General features: G+C 41.3%; 1 protein-coding gene across 10 annotated transcripts in view; it reads right to left on the bottom strand.

Moving 5' to 3' along the window:
- The window catches only part of syne1b (spectrin repeat containing, nuclear envelope 1b), a 79770-nt gene that overhangs the window by 33374 nt on the left and 19171 nt on the right, over positions 1-27225 (bottom strand). For 8 of the 10 annotated variants that reach the window (XM_053682902.1, XM_017476132.3, XM_053682908.1 and 5 more), the window contains 57 exons: positions 26610-26777; positions 26315-26473; positions 25027-25191; positions 24738-24872; positions 24377-24535; positions 24011-24219; positions 23692-23800; positions 23443-23607; positions 23056-23223; positions 22758-22934; positions 20699-20839; positions 20432-20592; positions 19641-19791; positions 19326-19553; positions 19058-19156; positions 18719-18906; positions 18455-18578; positions 18211-18377; positions 17951-18104; positions 17238-17863; positions 16906-17085; positions 16676-16820; positions 16367-16525; positions 16074-16256; positions 15884-15985; positions 15593-15796; positions 15191-15398; positions 14950-15062; positions 14634-14839; positions 14309-14458; positions 13848-14139; positions 13595-13767; positions 13184-13493; positions 12777-12941; positions 12319-12675; positions 12035-12171; positions 11680-11857; positions 11322-11504; positions 11014-11157; positions 10111-10266; positions 7984-8148; positions 7547-7719; positions 7216-7369; positions 6543-6686; positions 6284-6448; positions 5853-6170; positions 5586-5741; positions 5331-5501; positions 4886-5212; positions 4617-4769; positions 4352-4519; positions 3782-3958; positions 3232-3378; positions 3025-3150; positions 2734-2910; positions 2328-2593; positions 69-2229 (listed from right to left, as the gene is read on the bottom strand). In XM_053682902.1, the coding sequence (XP_053538877.1) occupies positions 69-2229; positions 2328-2593; positions 2734-2910; positions 3025-3150; positions 3232-3378; positions 3782-3958; positions 4352-4519; positions 4617-4769; positions 4886-5212; positions 5331-5501; positions 5586-5741; positions 5853-6170; positions 6284-6448; positions 6543-6686; positions 7216-7369; positions 7547-7719; positions 7984-8148; positions 10111-10266; positions 11014-11157; positions 11322-11504; positions 11680-11857; positions 12035-12171; positions 12319-12675; positions 12777-12941; positions 13184-13493; positions 13595-13767; positions 13848-14139; positions 14309-14458; positions 14634-14839; positions 14950-15062; positions 15191-15398; positions 15593-15796; positions 15884-15985; positions 16074-16256; positions 16367-16525; positions 16676-16820; positions 16906-17085; positions 17238-17863; positions 17951-18104; positions 18211-18377; positions 18455-18578; positions 18719-18906; positions 19058-19156; positions 19326-19553; positions 19641-19791; positions 20432-20592; positions 20699-20839; positions 22758-22934; positions 23056-23223; positions 23443-23607; positions 23692-23800; positions 24011-24219; positions 24377-24535; positions 24738-24872; positions 25027-25191; positions 26315-26473; positions 26610-26777 (12546 nt within the window). The remainder of the gene's footprint in view (positions 1-68; positions 2230-2327; positions 2594-2733; positions 2911-3024; positions 3151-3231; positions 3379-3781; positions 3959-4351; positions 4520-4616; positions 4770-4885; positions 5213-5330; positions 5502-5585; positions 5742-5852; positions 6171-6283; positions 6449-6542; positions 6687-7215; positions 7370-7546; positions 7720-7983; positions 8149-10110; positions 10267-11013; positions 11158-11321; positions 11505-11679; positions 11858-12034; positions 12172-12318; positions 12676-12776; positions 12942-13183; positions 13494-13594; positions 13768-13847; positions 14140-14308; positions 14459-14633; positions 14840-14949; positions 15063-15190; positions 15399-15592; positions 15797-15883; positions 15986-16073; positions 16257-16366; positions 16526-16675; positions 16821-16905; positions 17086-17237; positions 17864-17950; positions 18105-18210; positions 18378-18454; positions 18579-18718; positions 18907-19057; positions 19157-19325; positions 19554-19640; positions 19792-20431; positions 20593-20698; positions 20840-22757; positions 22935-23055; positions 23224-23442; positions 23608-23691; positions 23801-24010; positions 24220-24376; positions 24536-24737; positions 24873-25026; positions 25192-26314; positions 26474-26609; positions 26778-27225) is intronic. The other 2 variants (XM_053682901.1, XM_053682904.1) reach the window with 2 other exon arrangements.

Genomic DNA, 27225 nt, shown 5'->3' with positions numbered 1-27225 from the left:
GTAAAGAAATATGGTAGGGTTAACACTGGATTTAGTAGTCATAACAGTTGGAATGATCTTTGACTTGCCTGCTTAGAGCTGAGCGCTTGTTGAACATCAGCTTCCAGTTTTGCCATTTCTTGCAGAGTAGAATCCACATGGGCTGGAACAAGTTCATTAGCACTGGTGTACTTCTGTTTTTCCCTAGTGCTCAGTGCAGCCATAATTCGGAGTCGAGACTGCACCTCCTCCTGCATGATCTGCTGCTTCCTGATCTCTTCCTGAACCTTTTCCACCTTCACATCCACAACAACAGCACATCCCAGCTCATCTCTGACTTGTTGCAGCCAAGTCAAAGTCCGCTTTACTTCGGTCTCGAAGTCTTTACTCTGCACGAACCTGTTCTCACACTCCACTATGAGCTCCCCAACAGCTGACTGCAGAGACTGAAGTTCCTCCTGCCAGGATATCACCCGCTGCTTAGAGGCCTCATGGGCAGCTGGGTCCATGAGAGAAGCAAGGTTTCCCATCTGCTCCATAAGCCGGGATAGGTGAGAGCTGGCTCCCTGAAGACTGGCAGCCAGGGAATGATAATTTTTCAGTCTCTCTTCAGCGGACTGGGTCTCAGCATTGACTTTGACAAGTTGCTCTTTTGTGGCTTTTAACTCAGAGTCGACCTGCATGGCCATGGCTTGGTGGTCTTCAAATGACTCCAAAGTGTCATCAAGGTGTTCTACCTTCTGTTCTATTAGCCTCTTTAGACCATTATAGAGGCTGACCAGTTGAGTCATTTCCTCAGGCTGCCATGGCTGACCAGTGCTGCGAAAGCCCTCTTTTTTCTGGTTGAGCTCACTAACAGCCTGGCCAAGATTTGTCAACTCCTCAAGCAGTGCTTTATAATCATGCTGCAAACTGATGACCTGCTCTGTCTGCAAACCAACAGGCTGAGTACCAAGATTATGGAACTGTTCCTCAAGCTCTTTCAATGCTTTGTGGGTGACGTCAATGAAGGAGGAATACTCCTGACGTGCAAGAATGGCTTGCTGTATTTTCTCCTGTTTTTCTTTTGCTACTGCCAAGATGTTGTTGTATTGTTGTGGAAGACCATTAAGTTTCTCATCTAAGTAGCAGTGGTCGACCTCGTTGAGGGTGGGCAATATTTCTTGACCTGCTCTTTGGACAATAAGAAGAAGATTTTCATATTCTGCTGCTTGATCCAATATTTGTTGGTATTTTGAGAGCTGTGCTTTTAGTTCTGCATCTCCGTTCATTAGGTTTATTTCAGGAAATGTCACAATATCTGCTTGTTTCAACCACTGGCATATCTTCTCTAGATCTGCCTTGAAGTATTTTCTAGTCACCAATACCTTCTCTAATTCCTGTAGTCTTTGATTACACTTTTGCAAAGCTGCCTCAAAGCTGTTCTGCAATTCTTGTAGCTTTGTTAGCATCTCAGCCTTCTCATCCTCAGTGGCATCTTTCATCAGATCTCTGCCTTGGGACCATAAGGAAGTCAGCTCACTCTGGTAAGCTCTCAGGCTGCTCTGGATGTTCCTGCAGGTCCTTACCTGCTTAGTCAAGTCATCTGGTAAAAGGGCTATGTAATCATCAGAATGTGCTTTCTTCTCATTTTGTTGAAGCCAGGTGATAGCCCGACTCACCGCAAGCAGGAACTGGGTCCTCTCTGTGAAAGCCTTACTGAGGTTTTTCCTTCTCTGGGCCACTTTAATACTCAATGATTCTACTTCAGCCTGTGTCTCTGAGATGAGCTGCTGCAATCGCTGTCTTTCATTCAGGCCTAAATGTGCTAAAACCCTGTCTGCATCACTCATGGCTTGGACTAGCAGTATCTGCTTTGCTTCAAGCTCACTGCAAATGCTAAGGTGATCAAACAAGAAGCTCTGTGCCACTTCTGGTGGTGGGCTCATTTTCATAGCCTCAGATAAAGCAGGCTTCTGTTCCTCAGCCCACTCTCTTGCCTCTTTCAGTCGCGCTTCAACTTGAGTCATATCCTCAAGTGTTAGGATAGAGTCCTGAATCTTTCTCTCAATGAGACTCTCAAGATGGGCCCATCGCTGCTCAAAGTGGCTGATCTGTTCTTTCACCAGCTCTTTATCATCCAGGTTTAAGTGATACATCACTTTCTGCTTCTGGTCTTTAAGATCCTCAAGCATGTTCTTCTTTTCTTTGAGGACAACCGAGAGTTTCCGGAGAGCCTCTAGATGTTCAGATGAGCTCTCGGCTTCAGTTCTAAAACATTTAGGGAAAATATAAAGTTGTACTTTGCATTATTTAATATTGAGCATCACTAATCAACCACAGTTTTACACAGTGTTTTACGAGCCTACCTGGCAAGGGTGTCCCACTCCTTGGAAATCTGCTCAAACAGAGCTTCCAAAGCACTGATGCATTCATGGTACTCTCTTGTCCTTAGCAGATCCTCTTCCCTCTGGGCTTGAAGCTTATTGGCCTCATGACATAGCTCAAGCCATGCATGACTCAGGCGATTAAGCTCAGTGTGTTCTGGAGAAGCCCTGCCTTCTGTAAGCTTACTCACATACTCTGTCATCCTAGTCAATGTACACTGCCTGCTGTGCAGCTGCTCACCAAATTCCTTCACAAAAATCACAAGTCAATTATAAACATTGTAGCAAAGTTAGGAAGTAATTTGACAGTAACAAAATGACACTGGATTTCAATTTAAGCAATGTCTAAGAGACAGAATGTCAGAATTGTAAAAATTGTAGTTTTTACTTTGGCTTGATCCAGCATGTTCAGAGCAATCTTTGGCTCCAGTTCAGCAGGTCTCCTAGATAGACTATGCAGTTGCTGTTCCAAATCCTGAAAGAGTGCAGAGAGCTCCTGCTTCTGTTCCTTAATTTCTCTCCAGCAGTCTGACAACTGTTGAGCTCTGGTTATCCTCTCTTCAAACTATGACATTGCAGACAAGAGACATCGTGGCAGGATCATAGCAGCAACATGAGATAATTATAAAAGCTGATTAGATCAATTTACAAAGCACTTAAATGAAGTTACTAAACTCACCATGGTTTTGATCTGCTGGATCTTAGTAGCTGTGGCTTTTACTGCTTCATCAGATAAATCACACACTGAGCAAACCAGATCAAGATACGTGCTGGCCTGCTCCTGTAGAGCCCTTAAGTGCTTCACCTGAAAACAATAGTATAAGAAAAAAAAATAAGACTAGTTAAGCCTTTAAGAAAAGAGCAGTCTGTTTGGTCTTTCACTAACCTGTTTTAGTGCCTCTTGAAGGCCAAAGGGGGTCTGTGAATGAAGCTGTATTTCCTCTTGGACGGTGGAAAGCCAAGTCTCACACTGCTGCAGAGTGTCCTGGTGACTAACATGCTTCTGTAGCTCCCGGTCAAGACTCTGATACACCTGATGTGGCACAGGCTCAGTGTTTTTAGAAAGGTATTTATACTTGTAATGCTTATTTGTATATGTATATAAATGTATATAGAATGTGAGATAGTACATGCTTATGATATAAGCCCCCATACAATAAATAAAAATAACATGCACTGTGTGACACAGGTAGGTTCTCTTTGAAGTATACTTTTTGCTGTCTTTCTATCTCTGGGGCTAATGTACAGCTCTAGGGAGTTCGCAGAAACCTTTATTTTTGAGTATGACAGCCTCTATCAGTAAGAGAGGAAAATATTTTTTTCAGTTGGTTTAGGCAAATCCATTTTTGGAAGATTTGGACATACCTAATAAAAATTGAAGGAAATGTAGTAGGTGCATCCCTAGTGGAAAATGCATAAAGGATAAATATACTAACCCGTTGTGCTGTGCTGCAAATAGCTGAATAGCTGTCTTTGGTTCCTTGTTGGTGAGCCTGAATCTGCTGGCTGAGCTTGGCCTGAACTTGCTCTGAACAACGACTGACCAGACCATCTCCTTTCTCCTTCAGACTTGTCAAACACTCCTCAAAGTTAGCTATCTCCTCCATTATGGCCTGGAAAAAAATGTTCACCATTACAGTAGTATATCTATATACAGCAGTGGAAAAACTGGCAGCGAAGTAAAAAAAAAAAACCCATACCCATATTCTAGTATGCAATAATTTATCTCACTATGACATACTGTTATTTTAGCCAAAGCTAAATGTAAAAAAGTAAACAAATGTTATATATTTAATTTAATTATTATTTATTTATTTATTTATTTATTTACAAATTTAGGATACTAATGCTAATATTTCATCAAGGTTGCTATTTAAGTGCATGACTGCCAATTGCTGTGCAGCATATAACTGACATCAAACCTATGCTGAGAGTCATAACCAGTATATGTGCACAATCAATATTTTCCAGTATGTAGTCAATCACAGTATAGTTAAAAATCATACCTTGTGTCGTGCCAGCTGCTGTGTGGCCATCTCTAGATTGCCACTTTGCATAGAATCAGAGGTAACCAGTCTACTAGACATCTGTAGCAGCCATTTCTCCACTTCCTGTAGTTCACTGTTATAGTCCTCATGCTCTTTGACCCCCTCTGCCAATTTCTGCACATGGGTCTAAAAACAACACAACATTCACTGCACTTTCTAGCATTTATTTAAATTTTTACTGTATGTTTGAAGCTCAGACATTTAGGCCTTTTCAGGGGAATACCTTGGCTTTGTTGCATAGATCTTGATAATCATTTTGCAGCTTGGTCATATTCTCACTGATAGTGGGATCGTGTATAATTTCAAGCAGAGCTTCTCCTTTCTCAATCACAGACTTCACAGATGACTCATGAGATTGCATAGTTTGGTGGATTGTCTATTGGGAAAATAAAATGCATAAATGAACTGTTCAACAAGAATGTCAGTGTATCCCAATCCCAGTCTGGAGGCTGAATGCAAAAATTAAATAGAGTAAAGCACAAGCGAACTCACTTTGTACTTGGCTAACTGGGCCTTTTTTTGGTAAAGTTCGGCTTTAAGCTCCACAGAGGAGACCAGAAGGGATTTCCTCTCATTAAGCCATTGGGTCTGTGCCTTATACTTGTCTAGAAAGTCTTTAGATAGCTGAATACACTTCTCCTGAGCACTGAGCTCAGCCCGCAGAGCTCCCGTTAGCCCCTCAAGTTGGGAGAGTCGACCATTTATCTCCTCTTTAAGTTGTTCGGCCTCCGACTCCTCTAAGAATGCCATAGCTCGCTCTGTTTTCTCCCGCATAGTCTTCAGGAAAGTACGCCCCAGCTCCATGTCACCCTGCAGAGCCTGAGAAGTCATCAGAATGGAGTGTTGAGATAATAAAGATTATGTATAGCAAAAGCCAGAAATCTCTGTTATCAGCAAGCTACGACAGGATTAAAAAAAATCTGTCTTATTTCTGTACCTCTAGTTTTTTCATTTTCCTCTCCATGGCAACACAATCAATAGCATCAATACTAATGGCCACACTGCTAAAGTTCTTCTGTGCCGTGCTCAGCCAGTCAGAAAAAGTACTAAAGATGCTGTGGGCTTCTTCAATGCCAGACACCTCAGCCTTTAGTTGTTTGATTGTCTCCTATGTGACAAAAGTAAGAGCCATATGTATTATACTATGTGTACTGTATGTGTATATGCATATATGTGGGTGCATATATCTTACCAGCAAGTGCAGTAGCAGGGCGTGGTAGCGTGAGGTAAGTTGTGTTGCCCTAGTACTGACCCGACTACTAATGTGTGTTTCTTCTAAGACCTGCTGGGCCAGGGTACTTAAACCCTCAATTTCCTCCTGGTATGCCAGGACTTCCTCATGCCATCCCTGTACAACACAATAAACACAAGAGCACTGGCTAAATGTAGACAAAATGAACATTTAACATAAATGTCCAAAACCATCAGCATCATTAAAATATTCTGTGCCTCCACAAACCTTCAGCAGCTCTAGCTGGGCCTCCTTGGTGGCTTTATCGGAACGCCTGCTACTGCGCAGCTGGCCTTTATTCTCCATTCCCTTCAACCAGTTATCAAGGCGCTGGAACTTCTGCTCCATCTGACGTAGCTTGGCTATGGCACTGTTCAGCTGAGATCTCGTTTCAGACAGTCGGGTCTGGTAAGAGCCCCACTCCTGCTGCACTGTCTCCAGTGTGCGGTCCTCTAACTGGGGTATTCCCCATGGGATAACCTGCTCTCGACTCACCAGCACCATGTTTAGCAGAGCCTGTCCCTGTGTGCAATGCACTTGCAGTTCCTATAGATGGTCAAGCATATCAGATTCTTAATCTGTGTGGGATTCTATTCTATTAAAAATGCTGCTATTATTAGGTGAGCCAAAAGAGAAATGGCATGCTTTTTTGTACTCACTTGCAGTTTATGTAGAGTTTCCTCCAGTGTATCGACATCTCCCTCTAGCTGGGTGTAGCAACTCAGTTTTTCCTGCTGCTGCTCCAACCAGTCTTTAAACTCATGCAAATTGTTCTGGTACTCCTGATGAGCTATCAACAGCTCCTCAGCCTTTCCCACTCCAGCCTGAATAAAGAGAAGACCACGCTTTTCTCGTTAAGACTTGATGAGGCACTAATGTATCTAATTTTGTGATTGAGAGCTGTGCTTTAGAATGTACCTGGGCCCTGTCTTTAATGATCTTGTACCGCTCTTGCAAGTCTTGAATCTCCAGCTGGGTTACATAGTGCTCAGCCATATTGGACCCTTTCACAGAGACGGTGTCCAGGACAGAGCTGTGGCTCAGCACTTCCTCATAGAGCAACTATAATAAATCAAAATTATATATGTAAAGAAGACTTTTCAGACAAAAAACACAATGAAGGCTGCTGGGTTTTGCTGTAAAAATAAGAAGCAAGTGCGGCAGTCAAATTCTCCAGAAGAACTGTGGCTGGTTCTGAAAGATGCTCAATAAAACTTACGGCTAATTTTCCTTATAAAACTGCACTAATTGTACTGGAGACTATTATTTTTATTTTTATTTTTTTCTCACACCAAATACTGACTTTGTTTCATGCTGTTTACGGCTCTTTACAGTATTTATTTTTAAATGTACGAACATTTAATTCAATTATTTTTAAGGTAGTATCTTTTCTCTACACCATTTCTTTGCATGTGCTTAAACCTTAAAGGCTAAGTCATAAAAAATGAAAGGTGAAACTATGAAAGGTGGTTAGTAGTCAATGATGGCTGGTGCAAGTCAATAGTTGTTGATGTGCATTCTATAATCATTTTAATTTGCATGATCTTGTATCTGGTGCAATTTACAGGCAACAAAATAATAACAATAATACCTTGGCCTTGCCCAGATTGGCAGCTTTATCTCTCATCTCAGAGCACTGCTTGTCTGTGGAGTTGAGACTTTCTTCCACACTCTCAATCCAGCTCACAAACTGACGCACATCTTCCTGATAACTGGTCCACTGTGAGAGCGCTCCCTCCAGCTGGCTGTGGGATCACAAACAAGTTAAAGCCAACAGCATATTCACGAACACCTTCTTAAAAAATATTAAGTATTAAGTATTAAAATCTGCTTCGGGTGTATACTGAAGCATCCCTTTTCAAAGTGATGGGAATCCTCTGATTAGTCTTTAAAAAATTAGTTAGACAGAACATTAGACATACCTCTTGCACTGAATGGCTGCAGAAAGCAGGCTGTCCCATGAGTTCTTCAGGTCCTCAATCTGTTTGCAGACCAGAGGAACCCCCTCAGCTGAAGTGTTCCTCCGGACAGACTCACCCCTAGTGACCAACATTTTCAGCTGGATCTCCTTTTCCTGGCGAGCTGTAAGCAGAGCCTGAAATAACACCAAAATCCTTAGTCACTGTATAAGTAATTACAGTTGGTAAGCAAACAAACCTATATACGCTAATGCAGCGGTTCTTAAATTTCTGCATGCACTGATATCCAAAAATCCACCAGTGGCTTCTCTGTTAACCTCTGTGTACAATTGTTTAAAATAAAGGTTTTTCCATGACCCTCCCCGTTACAGCTTTGCGACCCCCAGGTTAAGAAACGCTGTGCTAATGGAAATCATATGATCAGATTTTTATTAGTGCACCTCAAGTTTGATCATCCTGCTGTCCAGAACATTCTTATCTGCTGTTGGAGTGCAGTAAGTCTGCAACATATGACTGGTGTCTGCCACCCAGTTCTGCAGCTCCTTCAGACCCTGAGAGAAAAGCTGGTGCTCGGACACAATCCTCTCAATTCTGGAGGCTTTTTCCTAGTACAGCAGATTACAGTAATGAAATCACATTCGTCAGAAACAAATCACATAATGTAGGTCTGTAATAATTAATTTGTTTATCTGTTAACAATTTTCCAATTATTTTAAAATGTTAAATGTGATAAGAGTATTACAGATTCCTTCTGTTAACATATTGATCGGTATAGTTAAAGCCTATGAGATGTCTTTGTTAATTAGTTATTAGTGATCGAAGCTTGCTTCACCCTATTCACGCACAATGCACATTCCTATGAGAAAGAGAATATACAGTGGGGGAAATAAGTATTGGACGCATCAACATTTTTTTCAGTAAATATAATTCCAATGAGGCTACTCGCATGAAATTTGGTCACCAGACATCAGTATTAACTCAGGAATTCCAGAAATATAAAGAATTTACAGGATTAAAGTCCATAAATAAAGTTGTGTGTAATAACGTGGAATGACACAGGAAAAAAAGTATTGAACACACTAACTGAAATTTATTTAATATTTAGTGGAGAAGCATTTGTTTGTAATGACAGCTTCAAGACGCTTCCTGTATGAAGAAATGAATTGGCCGCAGTATTCAGGTGTGATTTTGACCCATTCTTCTAAATATATTGTCTTTAAATCTTGTTCAATTGGATTCAAGTCAGGTGATTGACTGAGCCATTCCAACACCTTGATTTTTTTTTCTCTGAATACAAACGAGAGTTTCCTTTGCTGTATGTTTTGGATCGTTGTCCTGCTGGAAGGTCCACCCACGTCTCAACTTCATCATCCTGGTGGATGGCAGCAGATCCTTCTCAAGAATCTCCCGGTAAAGGGCTCCATTCATCGTTCCTTCAATTATATGAAGTCTGCCAGTACCATGTGATGAAAAGCAGCCACACATCATGATGCTTCCACCTCCAAACTTCACTGTTGGTATAGTGTTTTTAGGGTGATGCGCAGTGCCATTTCTTCTCCAAACATGGTATGACAGCCAAAAAGTTCAATTTTGCTCTCGTCTGACCAGACTACACTCTCCCAGTATTTCATAGGCTTGTCCAAATGAGTTGTAGCAAACTTTAACGAGCTTCAACATACCTTTTCTTTAGTAATGGAGTCTTGCAGCATGAGTGTGCATTGAGACCACGGCGGTGGAGTGCATTGCCTATAATCTTTTCTGTGACGATGGCGCCTGCTGCCTCAAAGTGTTTCTGGAGCTCTTTCCGAGTGGTTCTTGGCTCTTGGGCTACTCTTCTGACTATTCTTTTGACTCCTTTGTCAGAAATCTTGCGAGGAGCTCCTGTGTGTGGCCGGTTGATGACGGAGTGATGTCGCTTCCACTTGCAGATAATGGCCCGAATGGTGCTTACTGGAGATTCAGAAGTTTTGAAATACGTCTGTATCCGATTCCATCAATATTTTGCACAACAATAAGGTTGTGAAGGTCTTGGGAGAGCTCTTTGATTTGACCCATCATGAGATGTTTCTTGTGTGACACCTTGGTAATGAAAAGCCTTTTTATAGACCATCAATTTACTAAACCAGCTGATATTAATTTGCACAGATAGGGTTTATAATATATTACGGATTTCAGCTGGTTCCTTGCCTTACCTTGCCTTGGAGAACTGCTTTTTCTTAGCGTGTTTTTCCTGTGTCATTCCACTTTATTACCAAACTTTATTTATGGACTTTAATGTTGTGAATTCTTTATATTTCCAGATTTCTTGAGTTAATGCTGATGTCTGGTGAAAATTTCATGTGAATAGCCTCATTGGAAATATATTTACTGAAAAAAGTGTAGCTGCTACAGCTATACGACTTTACTTAATTCATACAAAATACAATCCGCTGTTACTATCTGCACATGCCAGTATGTATTCAGTCTCAAGTTCCTTCTTCAAGATCTTCCTTCTGGACACAATATTCTACAGTCTATCCTACCAGGAAGCAGTGAGGTCAGACTGGCAGTAGGCAGGCAGACATTACCTTGGTCTGGTTGCTTAAAGCTAGGTATTGAGCAGAGAGCTGCGAAACGCGATGCACAAAGCCCTTTCCGGCCATGTGTCTGTCCCAAAGCTGCTGGGCCTTCTCTCTCAGCCTGCTCAACTGAGCCTCCTGAGAGGCCAACTCCTCAAGCACAGACTGTGAACGCACAGGCACATTGGCACAAGCATGCAGCTTTAGTACACAAGCACTGTTAACCGCCATTAGTAAGACTGAAGTGTTAAGATGGCTACATGGAAGCAAGCTGAAGACATTGATGTGGTTAATGTTAGACAAACATTGAGACAAACTGAAAGAGCTTGCAATGGAGTAAAGCATGATGCAAAGCTGAGGCTAAGCAAATGAAAGCTTGTGATTTTATGGTGCATGAGCTATGAAATGAAGTTCGTAAAACTTCTAGCTATATAGTTGCATATAGATTATTAATCGTATCCAGTATTTACAATAAAATAAACAAGAGTTTCACAATTTCTTTGCAATTTGAATAAAACCTGTGAAGACTGTGAAGGGAAAAAAAAATATTCCTAACTTATGGACTATGAAAATATACAAAATGATTTGGATCACTGCTTAAAATAAATAAGAGCAAGCTTCCAACAAGGCTTGTATAAAAACTGTACCTAATAAAAGCCACTGCTAGGAGAACAGTCCTTAAAAACAAGCTAGCCCTAAGTAAGTAGAATGAAGGCAACATTTGGATGGATATAAAAGTTTAATTGATGCAGTGTGCTGCAGATAATAAATGCTGATTAAATGTAAAAAAAAAAATGACTAAAAATTGAGTGAAGATGGGCGAGCACTGTCATGCTCACCAGTGACAGATGTGTTGCTATCTTTGCATTTGTGTAGTTATGGCAGTCTCACATACAATCTGGGATACTGTACCTGGAGCTTGTGAAGCTCGTGTTTCTTGGCTGGGAGGTCATGCAGACGACTACTGCTTTCCTGCACTGTCACCTCTCTCTGATTCAGCCAATCCTGCAGTGGCTCCACACTGGACTCAAAATCCCTCATCTGTGCATGCAGGTTCTGCCACAAAACACACAATACTGACTTATTTAGGTTATTTAACTTATAGATGTCAAAACAGATATTTTATAACACTGCACACATCTCTTATTGTCAAAAGTTTTTTTAAAATGTGCTTTTCAAACAGGATAATTTGTTGGGAAATAACATATCAGGAACTTTACTTGTAAAGCATTCTCTCTCTGGTGCAGGTTTGTCATAAGCGTCTTCCAGTCCTCTCTGGCGCTGCTCACTTTAGCTCGGACTGCGTTCACTCGCTCTTTAGGAGCTATGCTGATCAGTAGATCTCCACTAGCAGCCAATGCATTCAGCTTACCGTGCCCTTGCTCTCTGTCACTCAGGAAGTCCTGCACATCAACATAACAAATTCATTACTGGTAATTCTCTATAGTGGCTAACTAACTATAACTATACAGAAATCTATAGTAATTTACAGCCACCACTTTTAAATGGAATCTTAGTTCAAACTGTCGAAAGGGCATGTGACTAGAAAAATATTTTGTTAATATATGTATATAGTACCTGGATCTTCTGAAGACTAGATGAAGCTTCACTGAGATTCTGAGGGGCATCAAAACACTTGGCTGTGCTAATTTTAGCACTGACCAGCCACTGTTGAAACTCTCGGAAAGCAGCACGGAATTTCTGCTCCAGCAGCTTCTCTTTTCTTTGGCATTCCCGAGAAGCGTGCAGACTGAGGCTGCAGCAGAAAAGAGAATGCTCTAATTACATACATATGCCAGTCAATATATTTCTTTCCACAGGTTCAAAACATACCAGGAATTGGAGAAGGTGTTCTGTGTATATACTAATTTTACCATCATGTGTTATATCATCATGAACCCAAACTTTTATAAGGTTTTATTAAACTGCTCACCTGTTATACTCCTTGATGAGCGTGGATACCCTTGTGGACTGTGTTCCCAGGTCTCTAGAGAAACGGCAGAGGTCATTCAGCTGTGACTTCAGACTGTCTGACATGGGTTCTGCATTGAGTAATGCTTCCAGGGTGTCCTGATCCATAGTAGCGTGAGAGAGTTTTGATTAGAATTTATACCAGGCAAGATGAGGTGACTCAATCACTGACCAAGACAGTGCTACAAATCTGTTATTTTAGTTGTTTAACAAAATTAATGTCTTGTAATCTTAGCAATCCTGTACCTTGGCAATCTGCCAGGCCTGCACAGCTTCCTCACTGGTGTCCATGGCTTCTACCTGCTGCAGTGTGCCACGCCATTCATGCAGTCTGCTGCTAAATTCTTGCAGGTCCTGCTCCAGTTGTGCAGCCAGTGTGCTGAACTCCTGATCTGAGCTCGCCATCTGAGCCAACGTTGCCTCTAGGCCAGAGTGCACATGTTTGGTCCCATGTTCCCACTGCTCCCAAGCAGACAGCAGTCCTGCCTCCTCCCTCTCCAGAGCTTCACACCCTACTGTGGAGGTGTGATCACGCGCTGCAGCCCCACACCGCTGCACTCTCTCCAGCCTCTCCCTGCCCTGCTTCCTGGAGTTCAACAGCTCCTGCCATCAAACAGGAAAGTCAGCAATCACACACTTGCAATGAATGAATTATGCTATTCGAATATTATCGAATCATTTGAATTGACCTTGTACACCCTTACCTGCACTCTGCAGAGTTTCTTCTGAACAGAGGCGGCATCTCCGGACATGTCAGACCAGCGCTGGAGATCCTCTTTAGCAGAGGTCAGCCAGTCATTCAGTTCACGCACAGCCTCCAGATACAACTCATGTTCTTTCACTATCTCACCCATCTGCTGTACTTTACTCTACAGGAAATGACAACACTCTGGCTCAATCAACACTGCTTGGCAGCATAGTAAGCACTGTATATGTACTGTATACATACAGTGTGTGCGTGTGTTAGCATAACAGATGTCCTTAATATACTGTATACACTTATACGCTTACTTAACTATATTTGTATCAAATCATCGATAATGACAATAATAAGATAAGAATAAAAAATACATATCAAAGCACTTAGCAATAACAGAGCCATCAACTTTACCTTGATAACTGCGGTGATGTCAGAGAACTGGGCATTGAGTTCTGCTCTAGGCTCTTCTGCAAAGGCCTGGTCTCCAGTTTTCTCAAACAGTTCAGTAGCTTTCTCGTTCAGGCGGCCGAGTGCGGCTGAGTGGCTATCGATGTCAGCCTCTATGGCCCGCAAGCGCTCCAGCAGAGAGATCTTCTCCTTCAGTCCAGGCTGTTGAGGAAGAGCGACTTCAACCTCCTGCTCCACTGTGTCCATCCACTGCTGCAACTGAGCTTTGCCTTCCTGATAACTGCTCCACTGGGTCACTGTCCACTCCAGACGACTGTTTTATACACACATATGCAGAGTAGAAACAGGTGTGAACAATATCGTTTAATGTATATTTCTTATCAAGTTTTATCAACAACTCCATCTTTTCAGTACCTGTGACAGCTCATGGCATTCATAAGCATGTTAGCCCACGAATCTTTCAGACTCTGAAGCTGAGAGCGAATGGCCTTCTGTTTGTCCTTACTACAGTTCTTCACAACCTGCTCACCCTTCCCTACTGTCATATTCAACTTCACTTCTCCTTCTCCTTTCATTAACAAGATATCCTGTAACACAAGCAAACGGTTTTTTCAATACTACAATTCCTTGTGATGAGTGATGAGTGAATAGTAATGAGATTACTTACCTGTACAAGCCCTAGCCTCTTTTCTAGAGTCTCTTTGTTGCCAGTGGTGCTGCTGAGCGCTGTGAGCCGTTCTTGTATGTTACTGAGCCAGGCCCATGTGGTCTGCAGTGTCTCATCAAAAGACTGTTGCTCCTGCAGGCTGAGCTGACAGCTGCGCAGACGCTCTCTCACTGCTTTCAGCAGAGTCTGCTGCTGCATCTGTAGCTGTGTTGACACCCGCAACTCAGAACCACTGCCATGACCTCCCTCAATCAGAGTCTGAGCTTCTTGGCACAGACTCTCAAAGGAATCCCTACAGGAAAAATATATATCAATCATCGGCAGCTGATATACAATATCATCATCAACAGGTGAAATTAAGTTTCTCTATATTTCTGCATCTCCTTGTTTCGAATATCTACATGGACAACACCTACATAAAGTATCTACACAGAAATTCATTAATTGTAATAATATCTGACCTCTCTTTCAGAGCCTCCTCATAAAACGCCTCAACTCGATCCAGTGTTGTTTTCTCCTGCTCGCCGTGTTTGCTTTCAGACAGCTCGGTGCTCAGTCTCACTTCCATACGCTCCAGCCAGCGACTCAGTCTCTGCAGATTGTTCTCAAAGCTGGACCGATAGGTACATGCACATAAAAAAGAATTTACCCCTAGAATCAGGTATATATTTGCAAAAAAAACCTACCATTCTTTTCTTAGAGAGAGATATATACTACTTGCCCAACCCATACATAAATTATCCAACAGAAATACTCAGTAACATGTAATAAGGGTTGTGTCCTCACCCATTGAGCAGACTAGCGCTTTCCTCAAGACTCTGCTGGCTCAGCCTGCACTGTTCCACATAACTGTCCCAGTCCTGTTGGATGCACGAGAGGCTCTGCTGCACTTGGCCAGCACTAGCCTTAGGTAGGTGAAGCAGGAGTTTCTCCCCTTCCTGACACACCTCCATTAGACGACTTTCTCCATCCTCAACCCTCTCTAGAGCCCCCTGAAGAACACAAGAGCACAAAAAATAAATACCGAGTTTAAAAGCAATGCCATTTCGTACACAATAACATGATAAAGGCTGATGTAGACACAGATATGTAATATATGTACCTTCAGCTTCTGCAATTTGCGCTCAACAACACTGATGTCCCCAGAGTAATCAGAGCATTCTCTTACTATGTCCTTTTGTCCAGCAAGCCAAGCATGAAACTGTTTCAAAAGATCTGGAGATGTGAGGTAAAGAGAGAGCAGTGGAGTGTGAAAATGGATAACATTTAGGAACCTACCATAATGTACCTATTAATAGGGAAAAAAAGCTCACTGATTTCAATTAGAGAATAGTAACTCTCACCACTAAAGAGCTGTTGTAGCCCTTGCTGCATTGATCCCAACCTTTTAACACACCGCTGATTGACGGTTTCATATTTCTTGATGAGATCAGTTAAAGAAGTCCCAAGGCTAGCCAGCTCTTCAGAAGGGTACTTCCTGCAAAGAGTGTTCAGGCTCTCTCGTGATGAATCTATACATGACTGCTGGTTCTGCAGTTCTTTTTGTATATCCTACAAAAAAAAAAAAAAAAACAGTATACACCCAATTGAAAGTAAGCTATATGAAGACAAGTAACTACAATTTAAGATATCAGTGTGAGACACAGCTTCAATTTAAATCTGATTACTACATACTACAATTACCTTTGTCATTTGTCACATTGAATGGGGCATAATATGAGGAATTACATGTTTTTTTTTTGTACCTTTACTCTGCAGATCTCTTCTGGAGGTGATCCAGATGTTGTATCCAGCAAAGAACCTTCCACTGTCATCAACCATTCAGTCATCTGAGAAAGGAAGTCCTCTAGTTGTTTTTTCTGAGAGCAGAAATCACTCAGATTGTTCTTCGCTTGTGCACACAACTCCTGCACATTGTTTATCTTCTTCTGCAGGTCAGCCTCCATGACCTGCCGGAGAATTCGAGATTAAATGAGTGCATAATCCATATACTCATGGTGACCTAAATTTTCATGGACCTGTATTACAAACCATACCTGCAGTGATGTGGGGATGTCTTTGGTATTACAAAGCCGTTTCAGCTCTAACACTTTGGCTTGTATTGTGTCTAATGTCTTCTCTTTCTGTTCCACCTCAACCTGCATATGTAGACAAACATTAGATGTGACACTAGCAGCTCGATTACGATATGATGTAAGCACTGAATGTCTCCATTGAAACACATGCCTTGACTTCAGCAAGGCGATTTTCAGCTTTCTGACTGTCATTGAACTTGTTGAGGCTGTCTGTGAGTTCCATCACACAGCTGTTAGACCAGCTATCAATCTCCTCGTTGATATGGTAAACATCCTCCCATATGGAGGAACTCATTCTAAGTTTCTCAAGGTTGTCCTCAATTCTCTCAGACACCTGTAGGTAGAAAGAATATATGCTGATTTTGAAATTACAAGGACCTAACCAAAAGACAATTTTACTTAAAGAGTGTGGAAGAGCTTTTATTAGTATGGCCACACACTTACATCTAGCCACTGGTCCACAACAGCTTCCATCTCTGTCTTTATCACTTGAGTTTCACAGTCTGGAATCCTGTTTAATTCACACACCAGTTGCTTTGCTTTACTTGAGAACTGGTCCAGTTCCCCCTGATTAGCTGTCAGTTCCATCTTAATTGCTTCATGCTGATGAAAGAAAGAAACCAATCGGTTTTGTTCATGTGAATTTACCAACATTTGGTCAGGAACTGCAAAATTCTATTCAGTAAGCGGAAAAGCGTTTTCTCATAAGGTTATAGCTATTCCAATGAACCAACAATATGTATTAAGACTTACCTTTGACAGGGACCTTCTGGTGTCTTCCTGGTCCTTTAGACCAAGTTTGATAACAGCCTCGGCATTTTCCACTATTGCATTAATAGAGGATTTCAGACTCTGATAGTCCTTCATGAGCTCAATCATATTAGTGCACTGCTCCTGCCTAGAAAGTGAGAAATAGGAAGGTTGAAACATCCTGTAATTTAAGAAAGAACTAATATATTTGGCGAATGAAAAGGGCAGGTCACCTTTCTGTAATAAGTTTCTCTGTGTCCTCCCAGGTGGTCTTGAGGAGATTGATCTCCCTCAGCACCTCTCCTGCTAGTTCTGTATCTCTCTGGGACAGCTGTTGCCCTTTATCCCTCAGCCACTGCTCCTCATGCTGGTGTGACTGCAGTTCATCCTCCAATTGGTTAAAGAACCGCAGCCTATATGCCAATACATGCAGATTTTCAATTTAAAAACTAATCTTGAAGACATAGTGTAACACAATTTATTTTTGGTAACAACATATCTATCTCATATGTATAATTAAAAGAATTACAAGTTAAAAGATTCTGTGTTTTGTTTTTTTAAATACCTTTGTTGTAATGTGAGCAGGTTGGGCTCTTTAAGAATCTGCTGGTCAGCTTTCTCCTCGATGTCTTCCACACTCTTGAGCAGCTGCTCTTTGCGCTGTCTGAAGGAGGACCACAGAGCCCCCAGAGCCTCCGCCTCACTCTGCTTGGAACCAAGCAGGGTCTTCACTCCATCCAACTCTGTGCTCAATGTGTCAGCCAGCGACCGGCACAAGGTGCGAGCCTCCTTTGCATCAACCAGGTGGAGGTGGGCTTTGCATAGGCTGCTGTCCAGACTGATCGCTAGCGACTCCAAACGGCTGATATCAGGAATGATTCCTTCTAGATCTCGCTGCAGTTCATCCACACGACTCTTGTCCCAGCTACCGGCACTCTCCACCGTGTGTCTGAGACCTCGGAGGACACCTGCAGCCACATTGTGGGTCTGCAGGAAAGCCTCCAACTTCTCTACACTCTCACCTCGCTGCATCACCAGTTGCTGGGCCTGCATGTACGGCTGCAAGCTATTTTCCAGACGGCTCTGTAGATAATGCTGCTCCACAGGCTCACAGGAGGTACACAAGGACTCTGTCTGCTGCTGGAGATTCTCTCTTTCACTGTTCTCACTCTGAAGCGACTGTGCCTTCTCCTGTCATAAACAAACAATTGTATGATGCCAAAGCTTCTCTGACACTGATGACGACGCTATATTGATAAGACTGATGATGAGACACACCTTTATTTCTATGGCAATCAACTGTAAATCTGTAATATTAACTTGGGAGGATGAGTGAAGAGATGAGAGGAAATACTCTCCCCACTTGAAGAACTTTTGCAGCGCTTGTTCATGCTCGTCTACCCGTGAAATATGGTCCTGGAGCACCTGGATCCTATAAAGACCAGACAACTAAATACTCTACAATAGTATGTCAGCTATGATAGCAGCAGCCACCACGTCTTTAAAACATACTGTACATGTCTTAATAAATGTCTGACCTGTTGGGTATGGCTGTACATTGAGAGCTCCATCTTTTCTTCAGCTGCTCATGATCCTCTTTAAGTGTCTTCACTTGTTCATCTGATGCAGTGGAGTAAAGGGCTGGAGCTTGGGTCAGTAATCCCTCATATAATGACTCCAATGACTGTAGCTCAGAGTGAAGGTGCTAGAAAAGGCAAAAATTTTATTTTTGTAGATTCCATATTCCTGAACAAAAGTTAAACATGAGCCTTTTTTACTTACTTTCAGCTCCATTAGCTCTCCATCAAGCTTTGTCTTGTCAACAGTGAGATACTGGGTTACAGAAGCAGACAAAGACTCACAGCTTTCAAGGCATGATTGCAAAGAACAGCAGTCTTTTTCTAACCTGAGGAGGAATATAAAACCAAAACACTGAGATCCCATAATATTTTGTAATGTCGTTAGTAATATGGTAAATGTCTTTTAAATGTATCACAGGTTTGCCGACAAATTTTGTAAATGAACTCAAAGTGAAAGTTAACATACTTCTGCCAGAGAGACAACAGGCTTTCCATATGGCTCTGTTTGTCTTTGGCCTGCTTTAGGCTCTGCTCATAGCTGTGCTGTAGAGCTGCTACTGCACTTTCAGCTTTCTCTCGCTCACTTAGCCTGCGAGCCCCAGTGCACAGAGACAGCAAGGTGACCTTCACCTTCTCCAGAGACTGGAACACATCCTAAAAATAAAAAAAAAAATAGGCATCACCAAACAAAGTAGAAACATATGCATTGTTTAGACATTTATTTCTTTTTGAACATGATACATGTTTACACACTGTAATAGTTATGTGGGAATCACATTTGTAATTGTGTTGTCATGAATAATACCATGTGGTCCTGTAGAGCTTTATAGGTATCAGATGAGGATGCACAGAATGTGAGAGGTGTGTCCAGTTTCGTCTGAATGGCATCAATCTCTGATTGCACCTTGAAATGAATTGGAGTCAGAGACTGAGCAAATAATATTAATTTTTATTATATATATATATATATATATATATATATATATATATATATATATATATATATATATATATACACACCTTTCTGATTTCTCATGAGGTACTATGCTAAAAAAAATTTAACCTAAATCTACCTGTTGAAGGTTTGTATTAAACTTTTGCTGGTGATTAGCGCTATCTTCCAACTGTCCATTCAGATGCTCCATGCTCTCCTTAAGTTCCTCCCAGTACCTGCCAATCTGTGTCAGGCGAGCTTTGATTCGTGCAGATTCTCCTGATGATACAAACTGGGATAGAGCCTGAGCTCTGTCTTCTAGTTGGGACAGAATTTCTGCTCGCTCCTGTAGCTCTGCTGTCACAGCCTGGCCACCAAAGGAAAGAAGAACAAAACATTATAATTCAATGATATAAAATGTAAAATATACTACATACTGAAACCTTAACCGTACCTTAGCAGTACTGATCTGCTGCTCCAGTGGTTCATTAGAGCTTTTTAGCGAGTCAAGCTCCTTTTCCTTCTCAGAGATCCATGAGGAGAAAGCATCAAACTCACTCCCAAATGACTCCCACTGATTTTTTATGTCCTCAAAAGTCTTCACACTAAAACCAGACAGCATACAAAACATGACCCCAAACATTACAGCTTATAGATAACAATAATCTAGTTCTTGATTGAATGGGATTTTTTTCCACATAGACACATTTTCTGTTAATTGTAATGCTGATGTTGCTAATTAAGTCAATTCACACTCTGGTGAAATGTCAGTTTGAAAAAAAATAAGCTTATATTCAAAACACACATTCACACTTTCTATTTATTTGTGAACACCTTCAATTATAATCTGCTACAATGTTATGGACTTGCTGGTCTAGTAGTCTAATTGCACAGCAAGTATTATATTGTACTTTAAGCCAAAGCATTTATACACAAAATTAAGGCTAGATAAAGTTGGCACATAGATTTGCCTATGACGTATCAACGACCATAATAAGGAAGTTCACAAATTAATTACAAATTACAGTCTCAAAACCTGCAAAGTAAAGTTCATTTACCATAAATATTAATAATAAGAAGAAGAAGAAGAGGAAGAAGAAGAAGAAATAACACCAAAAAAACCCCTAAAGTCAGAAGCAGTGTCAATTTGAGGAATAGTGGCTATTACTGTGTTTGTGGTTATATTTACATGACACTAATGTAAATTTCACATTAAAGTAATGCATGTTTAAATAAAAGTATTACTCTTTCTTGAGGCTTGCCACAGTTTTGTCCAGTTGGTCACTGAGGGAGTGAGCTTGTGTATGGAGCAGAGAAGCATTTTTAGGACCAAGCTGGATCTCTGCAGCCCTCTTTAGTAGTGTGTTCACCACCTCTGCCTCAGTCTCACTCTGTTTCAGCAGCTCCTAAAGTAGTCAGTATGATATATTAAGGATGAAGCAAAAATCTATATACAAATATAGAAAGGCAAAATAAATGAATTTCCAAAAACCATTTTAAGTGTAAATTCACCTTAGTTTGTTTCAGTTCTGTTGTTAAGCTCTCTGGGCTACTGAAAGTCATTTCTCTCTCTCTGACTGAGCGTACTCTGCTCACAAACTCCCCTACTGCCGCTTGCTGGCTGTCAAACTCCTGCCAAGAAGACAGTGTTGCCTATAGGCACAGTGAAGAAGAGCGGTTATGGAAAGTTTCTCTTAAAATTCTCAAGTATAAAGAAAATCTTTACCCCTTGTTGACAAAAATGAATCCATTTTAGAATAATGTTGGATATACTGTATGTATATATATATATATATATATATATATATATATATATATATATATATATATATATATATATACACAGTGAGGGAAAAAAGTATTTGATCCCCTGCTGATTTTGTACGTTTGCCCACTGACAAAGAAATGATCATTCTATAATTTTAATGGTAGATTTATTTGAACAGTGAGAGACAGAATAACAACAAAAAAAATCCAGAAAAACGCATGTCAAAAATGTTATAAATTGATTTGCATTTTAATGAGGGAAATAAGTATTTGACGCCTCTGCAAAACATGACTTAGTACTTGGTGGCAAAACCCTTGTTGGAAATCACAGAGGTCAGACGTTTCTTGTAGTTGGCCACCAGGTTTGCACACGTCTCAGGAGGGATTTTGTCCCACTCCTCTTTGCAGATCTTCTCCAAGTCATTAAGGTTTCGTGGCTGACGTTTGGTATCGAACCTTCAGCTCCCTCCACAGATTTTCTATGGGATTAAGGTCTGGAGACTGGCTAGGCCACTCCAGGACCTTAATGTGCTTCTTCTTGAGCCACTCCTTTGTTGCCTTGGCCGTGTGTTTTGGGTCATTGTCATGCTGGAATACCCATCCACGACCCATTTTCAATGCTCTGGCTGAGGGAAGGAGGTTCTCACCCAAGATTTGACGGTACATGGCCCCGTCCATCGTCCCTTTGATACGGTGAAGTTGTCCTGTCCCCTTAGTAGAAAAACACCCCCAAAGCATAATGTTTCCACCTCCATTTTTGACGGTGGGGATGGTGTTCTTGGGGTCATAGGCAGCATTCCTACTCCTCCAAACACGGCGAGTTGAGTTGATGCCAAAGAGCTCCATTTTGGTCTCATCTGACCACAAAACTTTCACCCAGTTGTCCTCTGAATCATTCAGATGTTCATTGGCAAACTTCAGACGGGCATGTATATGTGCTTTCTTGAGCAGGGGGACCTTGCGGGCGTTGAAGTCCTTCACGGCGTAGTGTGTTACCAATTGTTTTCTTGGTGACTATGGTCCCAGCTGCCTTGAGATCACTGACAAGATCCTCCCGTGTAGTTCTGGGCTGATTCCTCACTCATGATCAATGCAACTTCACGAGGTGAGATCTTGCATGGAGCCCCAGGCAGAGGGAGATTGACAGTTCTTTTGTGTTTCTTCCATTTGCGAATAATCGCACCAACTGTTGTCACCTTCTCACCAAGCTGCTTGGCAATGGTCTTGTAGCCCATTCCAGACTTGTGTAGGTCTACAATCTTGTGCCTGACATCCTTGGAGAGCTCTTTGGTCTTGGCCATGGTGGAGAATTTGAAATCTGATAGATTGATTGCTTCTGTGGACAGGTGTCTTTTATACAGGTAAGAAGCTGAGATTGGGAGCACTCCCTTTAAGAGTGTGCTCCTAATCTCAGCTCGTTACCTGTATAAAAGACACCTGGGAGCCAGAAATCTTTCTGATTGAGAGGGGGTCAATACTTATTTCCCTCATTAAAATGCAAATCAATTTATAACATTTTTGACATGCGTTTTTCTGGATTTTCTTGTTGTTATTCTGTCTCTCACTGTTGAAATAAATCTACCATTAAAATTATAGACTGATAATTTATTTGTCAGTGGGCACACGTACAAAATCAGCATGGGATCAAATACTTTTTTCCCTCACTGTATATGTGTGTGTGTGTATATATATATATATATATATATATATATATATATATATATATATATATATATATATATATATATATATAATTGAAACAGGGCATGTTACCTTCCAGAGGACATATATTGCCTTAACTCACTTCTAGACTCTGTTCCTGTGCCTCCATGCTTTGGTCCATCTGGCTCAGGCTGGTATCTAATTTGTGCAGGTCATCCTGAAGGCTCTCCCCCAGGCCCTCCTGAACCTGGAGTTGCTGGCCTCGGCTGATCTGCTGCTGCATGTCCCTCCTTTTGAGTCGCAAACGTTTCAATTGTTGCTATAAGGTAGAAAAGTAGAAAAGATCAACATAAACCAAAGAAAAGACCTAGGATTTTAGTAGGCCATAAACATTAATTATGAATTAATAACACAATCTATAAGATATGAAATTACAGTACCTGGTGAATGAGCAGCAGTTGCTGAGCTTCTTTTGCAGACTCAGAGTTCAGGATCTTGGTTACCTCTGCCTGCAGCTCCTGCTGACCTTGTGTTAGTTCATCCAGAGTGTTCTTCACTTCCTCCTGGAACTGCACACAATCTCCAACTGCCAATGCCACCTTCTCAGACTGCATAAACACAGTTTGAACAGTGTTCACATTGAACCAATAGGATCAAAAGGAGCAAAATATGAATGATGTATATATATACACACACACATATATATATATATATATTAATGGTTCGTATGAAGATGGGAAGTTGATTAATTAAGAATCAAGAATGATTTATTAATAACTGTAAGGGACTAGCAGCCCTTGCAGCTCACTTGCCTTGATGGGTCTTACCTCAGAGAGGGAACTGAGAAGGCTCTTGAAGTCAGTGGACAGTTTGGTGAGGACAGCGGCCTGCCGTTGGGCATCACTCACAGTGCTGATTTCTATTAGAACAGCCAGACGAGATTTCAGCCAGCTCACATTTCCTTCCTGTAGCTCTGCATCATTCCTTAGACTCTGTAGGCGAATGGAAGAAAATTACAGAGCTGCTTTGGTCTAATATAATGTATACCCACATTCTCACATCTTGCTTTTTCTTACCTCTATAGTGGATTTCACCTCCCTGAGTTTACTGGGGTCACTAGCACGGTTTCGCAAAAGCCTGAGCTGGCTTTCCTTCGAAGACAGCCAGGCAGCCAGTTCAGAAAATCTGTACCGATTCATAGAACACAAAATTCACAATTCACATAATGTTCATAGAACATAAAATACCAGGCACATGTGTAATCCATATTAGCACTCAGTCATTGTGACTAAGAGCAGATCTTACAGGCCCTATATGCACCAAATTGGTGATGCATCAAAAATGGGGCTTGACTGCAATTATGATACAATATCAAAAAAAAGAGAAAATTCTCACCTGGTGTTAAACTCTTTCCATTTGTCAGGGTGCTGCATGAGTTTCTGATGAGTGCTCTCTATCTCATCTTGAACCTCAGCAAATGCAGTTCTAGATTTTTCCAGAGTTTGGCGTGCCTGCTCACTGTCTGTCAGCTTCAAACAGAGATCCTCCATATGTTGCAATCGCTTCACACACAGCATCTGAGGGCCCTTGTCCCTGAAAAAAGCCTATATGCAGAAACCTGGCATCAGAACCACCTGCTCTCTGAAAATTGCATGATGTAATGCAAAGTTCCTTTTGTAACAAGGTACCCATAATGCTATGTATTCAATTTAATGAATCAAACAATAAGGAAAATCATTTTTATGCCTGAGAGACTCTCACCCTGTGTTCTTTCACCAGTCTCTCACTGCCCATGCCTGGCAGGCTGCGATTCTCTCGAGCCAGTTCAGCTTCACACTCCTGCAGAGAGGCCATCAAACGATTGCGCTCCACCTCCACTTTCAGTTGTAGGAGGTGGTATGGGATCTCTGTCTGTACATCCTGAGGACAGAAATAAGGCTTTTAGACACAACTTCCTACAATTTCTGAATGTTTTAACTCTATGTTACTGACCTCTACTAATGTGTCTAGTGCCAACGAAAATTATTAACATTTATTTACACAAATAGAGGCCTAAGGGCGGGGTGGGGATGGGGGGGGGGGGTGTTTTGTTTGTAGCTTCATGTTAAAAAGGTCACCTAACCTTCCACTGTTTGTGCAGTTTTCTGACTGTTTCCTGTAGAGTCTGCTGTTCTTGTTCAGGCAGAATATCAGTAAGTTCATCACAGGCCTTCAGAAATGAATTAAGGACTCGCTCATCAAGCTGTGAAAAGAACTCCTGCAAAAATAGTCAACAAAAAAATTACATTTACAACTTGTTTATTTCACAATAAACAGTATTTCTATGTTTGACTGAATGAGGTGCTAATTTTGCACTTGCCTTGACCTACTTTAGCCCTTCATAACAGATTTAATAGAGATTTTCCTCTTACTGTGTGCTTTTTTAGCAGGTCCTCTGGGTTTCCTCTCTCTGTCATGCAACCTCTGGCTACTTTAAGAACCTTCTCCAGCTCCAGACGAGACTCTTCAAACCGCTTCATCATGCTGCTGTTGGCTTCCACGTGCTTCTTCCACTCAGTGGTCTCTTCTACCATAGCCTATAGGCATATCAATACACACTATAAAATTCTGCATTGAAATGGATTACCCATGTCACAAATATGTTGTTTTAGAAAATTAGATATTTAGTATGGACGAATACATTTTTAAAATGTTCAATATTGCTTGCATATTTTCAACTGATTGCCCCCTATGAATTCTTTGTTTCTTTAATGAAAAATCCACCCTGAACATCTTGCATTTCAATATTTATAATTAATACACAATCTAACCTGGTGTCCAAGTTTTCCTTTGTAAAAACATTCCAAGTTGATTTAGGGGTTTAAATGTCATCAACATGTTGGTATATTTTCATCTGATTAACAGTTTCCTTTATTATCCACAATGCCATTTGACCACCTGCTGATAGTCGTGCCAATGGAATTGCTTGATAACTGCCTAAAGGGACTGGTGCAGTAGCACTTCAGTCCTTTACTCTGTCCAGCTCTCTGGACAGACTAAAGGACTAAACTTCTATAAAAAGGACTAAACTATATGGTATAAAGGATTATACTCACAACAGATAGAAGCTGAAGCTTTGGAACCCTACACTAATACCACTGTCCTCAACAAAAGACCTCGTGCTTGTCACCTCATAGGGTATGTCTCAACCAGCTCCCTAGTTCCTGACCAGCTCCCTAGTCAGGGCACTGATCAGGGATTTTAAGGGCTGTCTCAATCCCAAAATCCTTCCAGTGCACTAGAACATTCCCTCCACTCCAGACAAACTCTCAGCCAACTTCCATCTACAAATGTAAGTAGCTTGTTATTGTTGTTCTAGCTCTCAAATGATTACTTCTGTTTTTTTTGTTTGTTTGTTTTTTTACTTTATTTGACGTTCTATAAATCTGTATGACATATAAAACAAAGTTTTTAATTTTTGGAGACATTTGACGACACAAGTACATAATCGTGTTGCCGGAAATTAATTTATCAATGTCTCAATATGCAGTGAGCCAGGGTCCTTACCTGTGCCCGAACTTGTGTACACGATATACTGATTCACTACCTACAGAGCTATGGAGCTGATTGAGACATAGCCATAGGTGGCTAACTAGCCAAGCCAACTTTGTTGACGACCACATCCCCCAATTCCTTTAAGGAAAATGGAATAATGCTTACCTGGGAGGAGGCCTGAAGCTCTACTACTCTCTTTTGCAGCAGAGATGTATCCAGGTGCCTCAATGTTTTACTGCCTTCTAGGGCTTTCATTATGATCTGATGGTTCTTATCTATCACTGTAAGACATTTTTTACAGCTTTGCTGGTATGTCACAAGTTCCTATAGTAAGACAAAGAAAGATAAAGGCAGTCCCAAATCAGAACTCACTTTCACTTGTAGACATTTTATGTGGGCCATATATGTACGTCACTTTGCAGTATATGCTACAGTATTTGTGACCCATGACCTTAATCACCTGACACTTCTGTTGGAAGTCTCCTGGTGTCTCAGACTCGCGTGCACTGGTAATGCGACTAGCCTTCTCCAGAGACTGATAAAACCCAGTGATGTGCTTCTCCATTTCTTCTAAAGGAGGCAGCAAGGCCTGTGAATCCCTCTGCAAAGGCACAACCTTCTCCCTTATCTAAAATCAAGAAGGGTCATAACAATGTTAGTGAGACAGTAAAAAGGTGACAATGTGACAAAGTGACCTGTTTGATGTAATAGAGCAAATTAGACACTGAGGCCCTGTTCACATTTGATGTGAACATCTGTGTCAGGTGATTGGATCACAAGTGGACAGTGCAAAATGTGCACAAAACACTAGATGACAGCATGAGTAGCTTTTAATCGACCAATGTGAGCGGTATGACCGATGTGATTTAATTGGGAAATGCCATCCAATGGCTAAATATAAAGATTTTGTGTTTTCTTTTGGTTTTGTTTTGGGTCTGGTTTTGAAATGACTTTGGGTTGCTTTTGCACCCCAAATGTGATCATGAGTGGTCACTGCAGATGCGTCAAGACACAGGAAAATACTATCTTTGAATGGCTATCAGTCTCTGCTAATTAGAATACCCAAGATGGACGTT

This window comes from Ictalurus punctatus, chromosome 9 (genome assembly GCF_001660625.3).
Source record: "Ictalurus punctatus breed USDA103 chromosome 9, Coco_2.0, whole genome shotgun sequence".
Taxonomy (NCBI): Eukaryota; Metazoa; Chordata; class Actinopteri; order Siluriformes; family Ictaluridae; genus Ictalurus; species Ictalurus punctatus.
The sequence above is the reverse complement of the archived record's forward strand: the minus strand, read 5'-3'. Positions and strand labels throughout refer to the sequence as shown.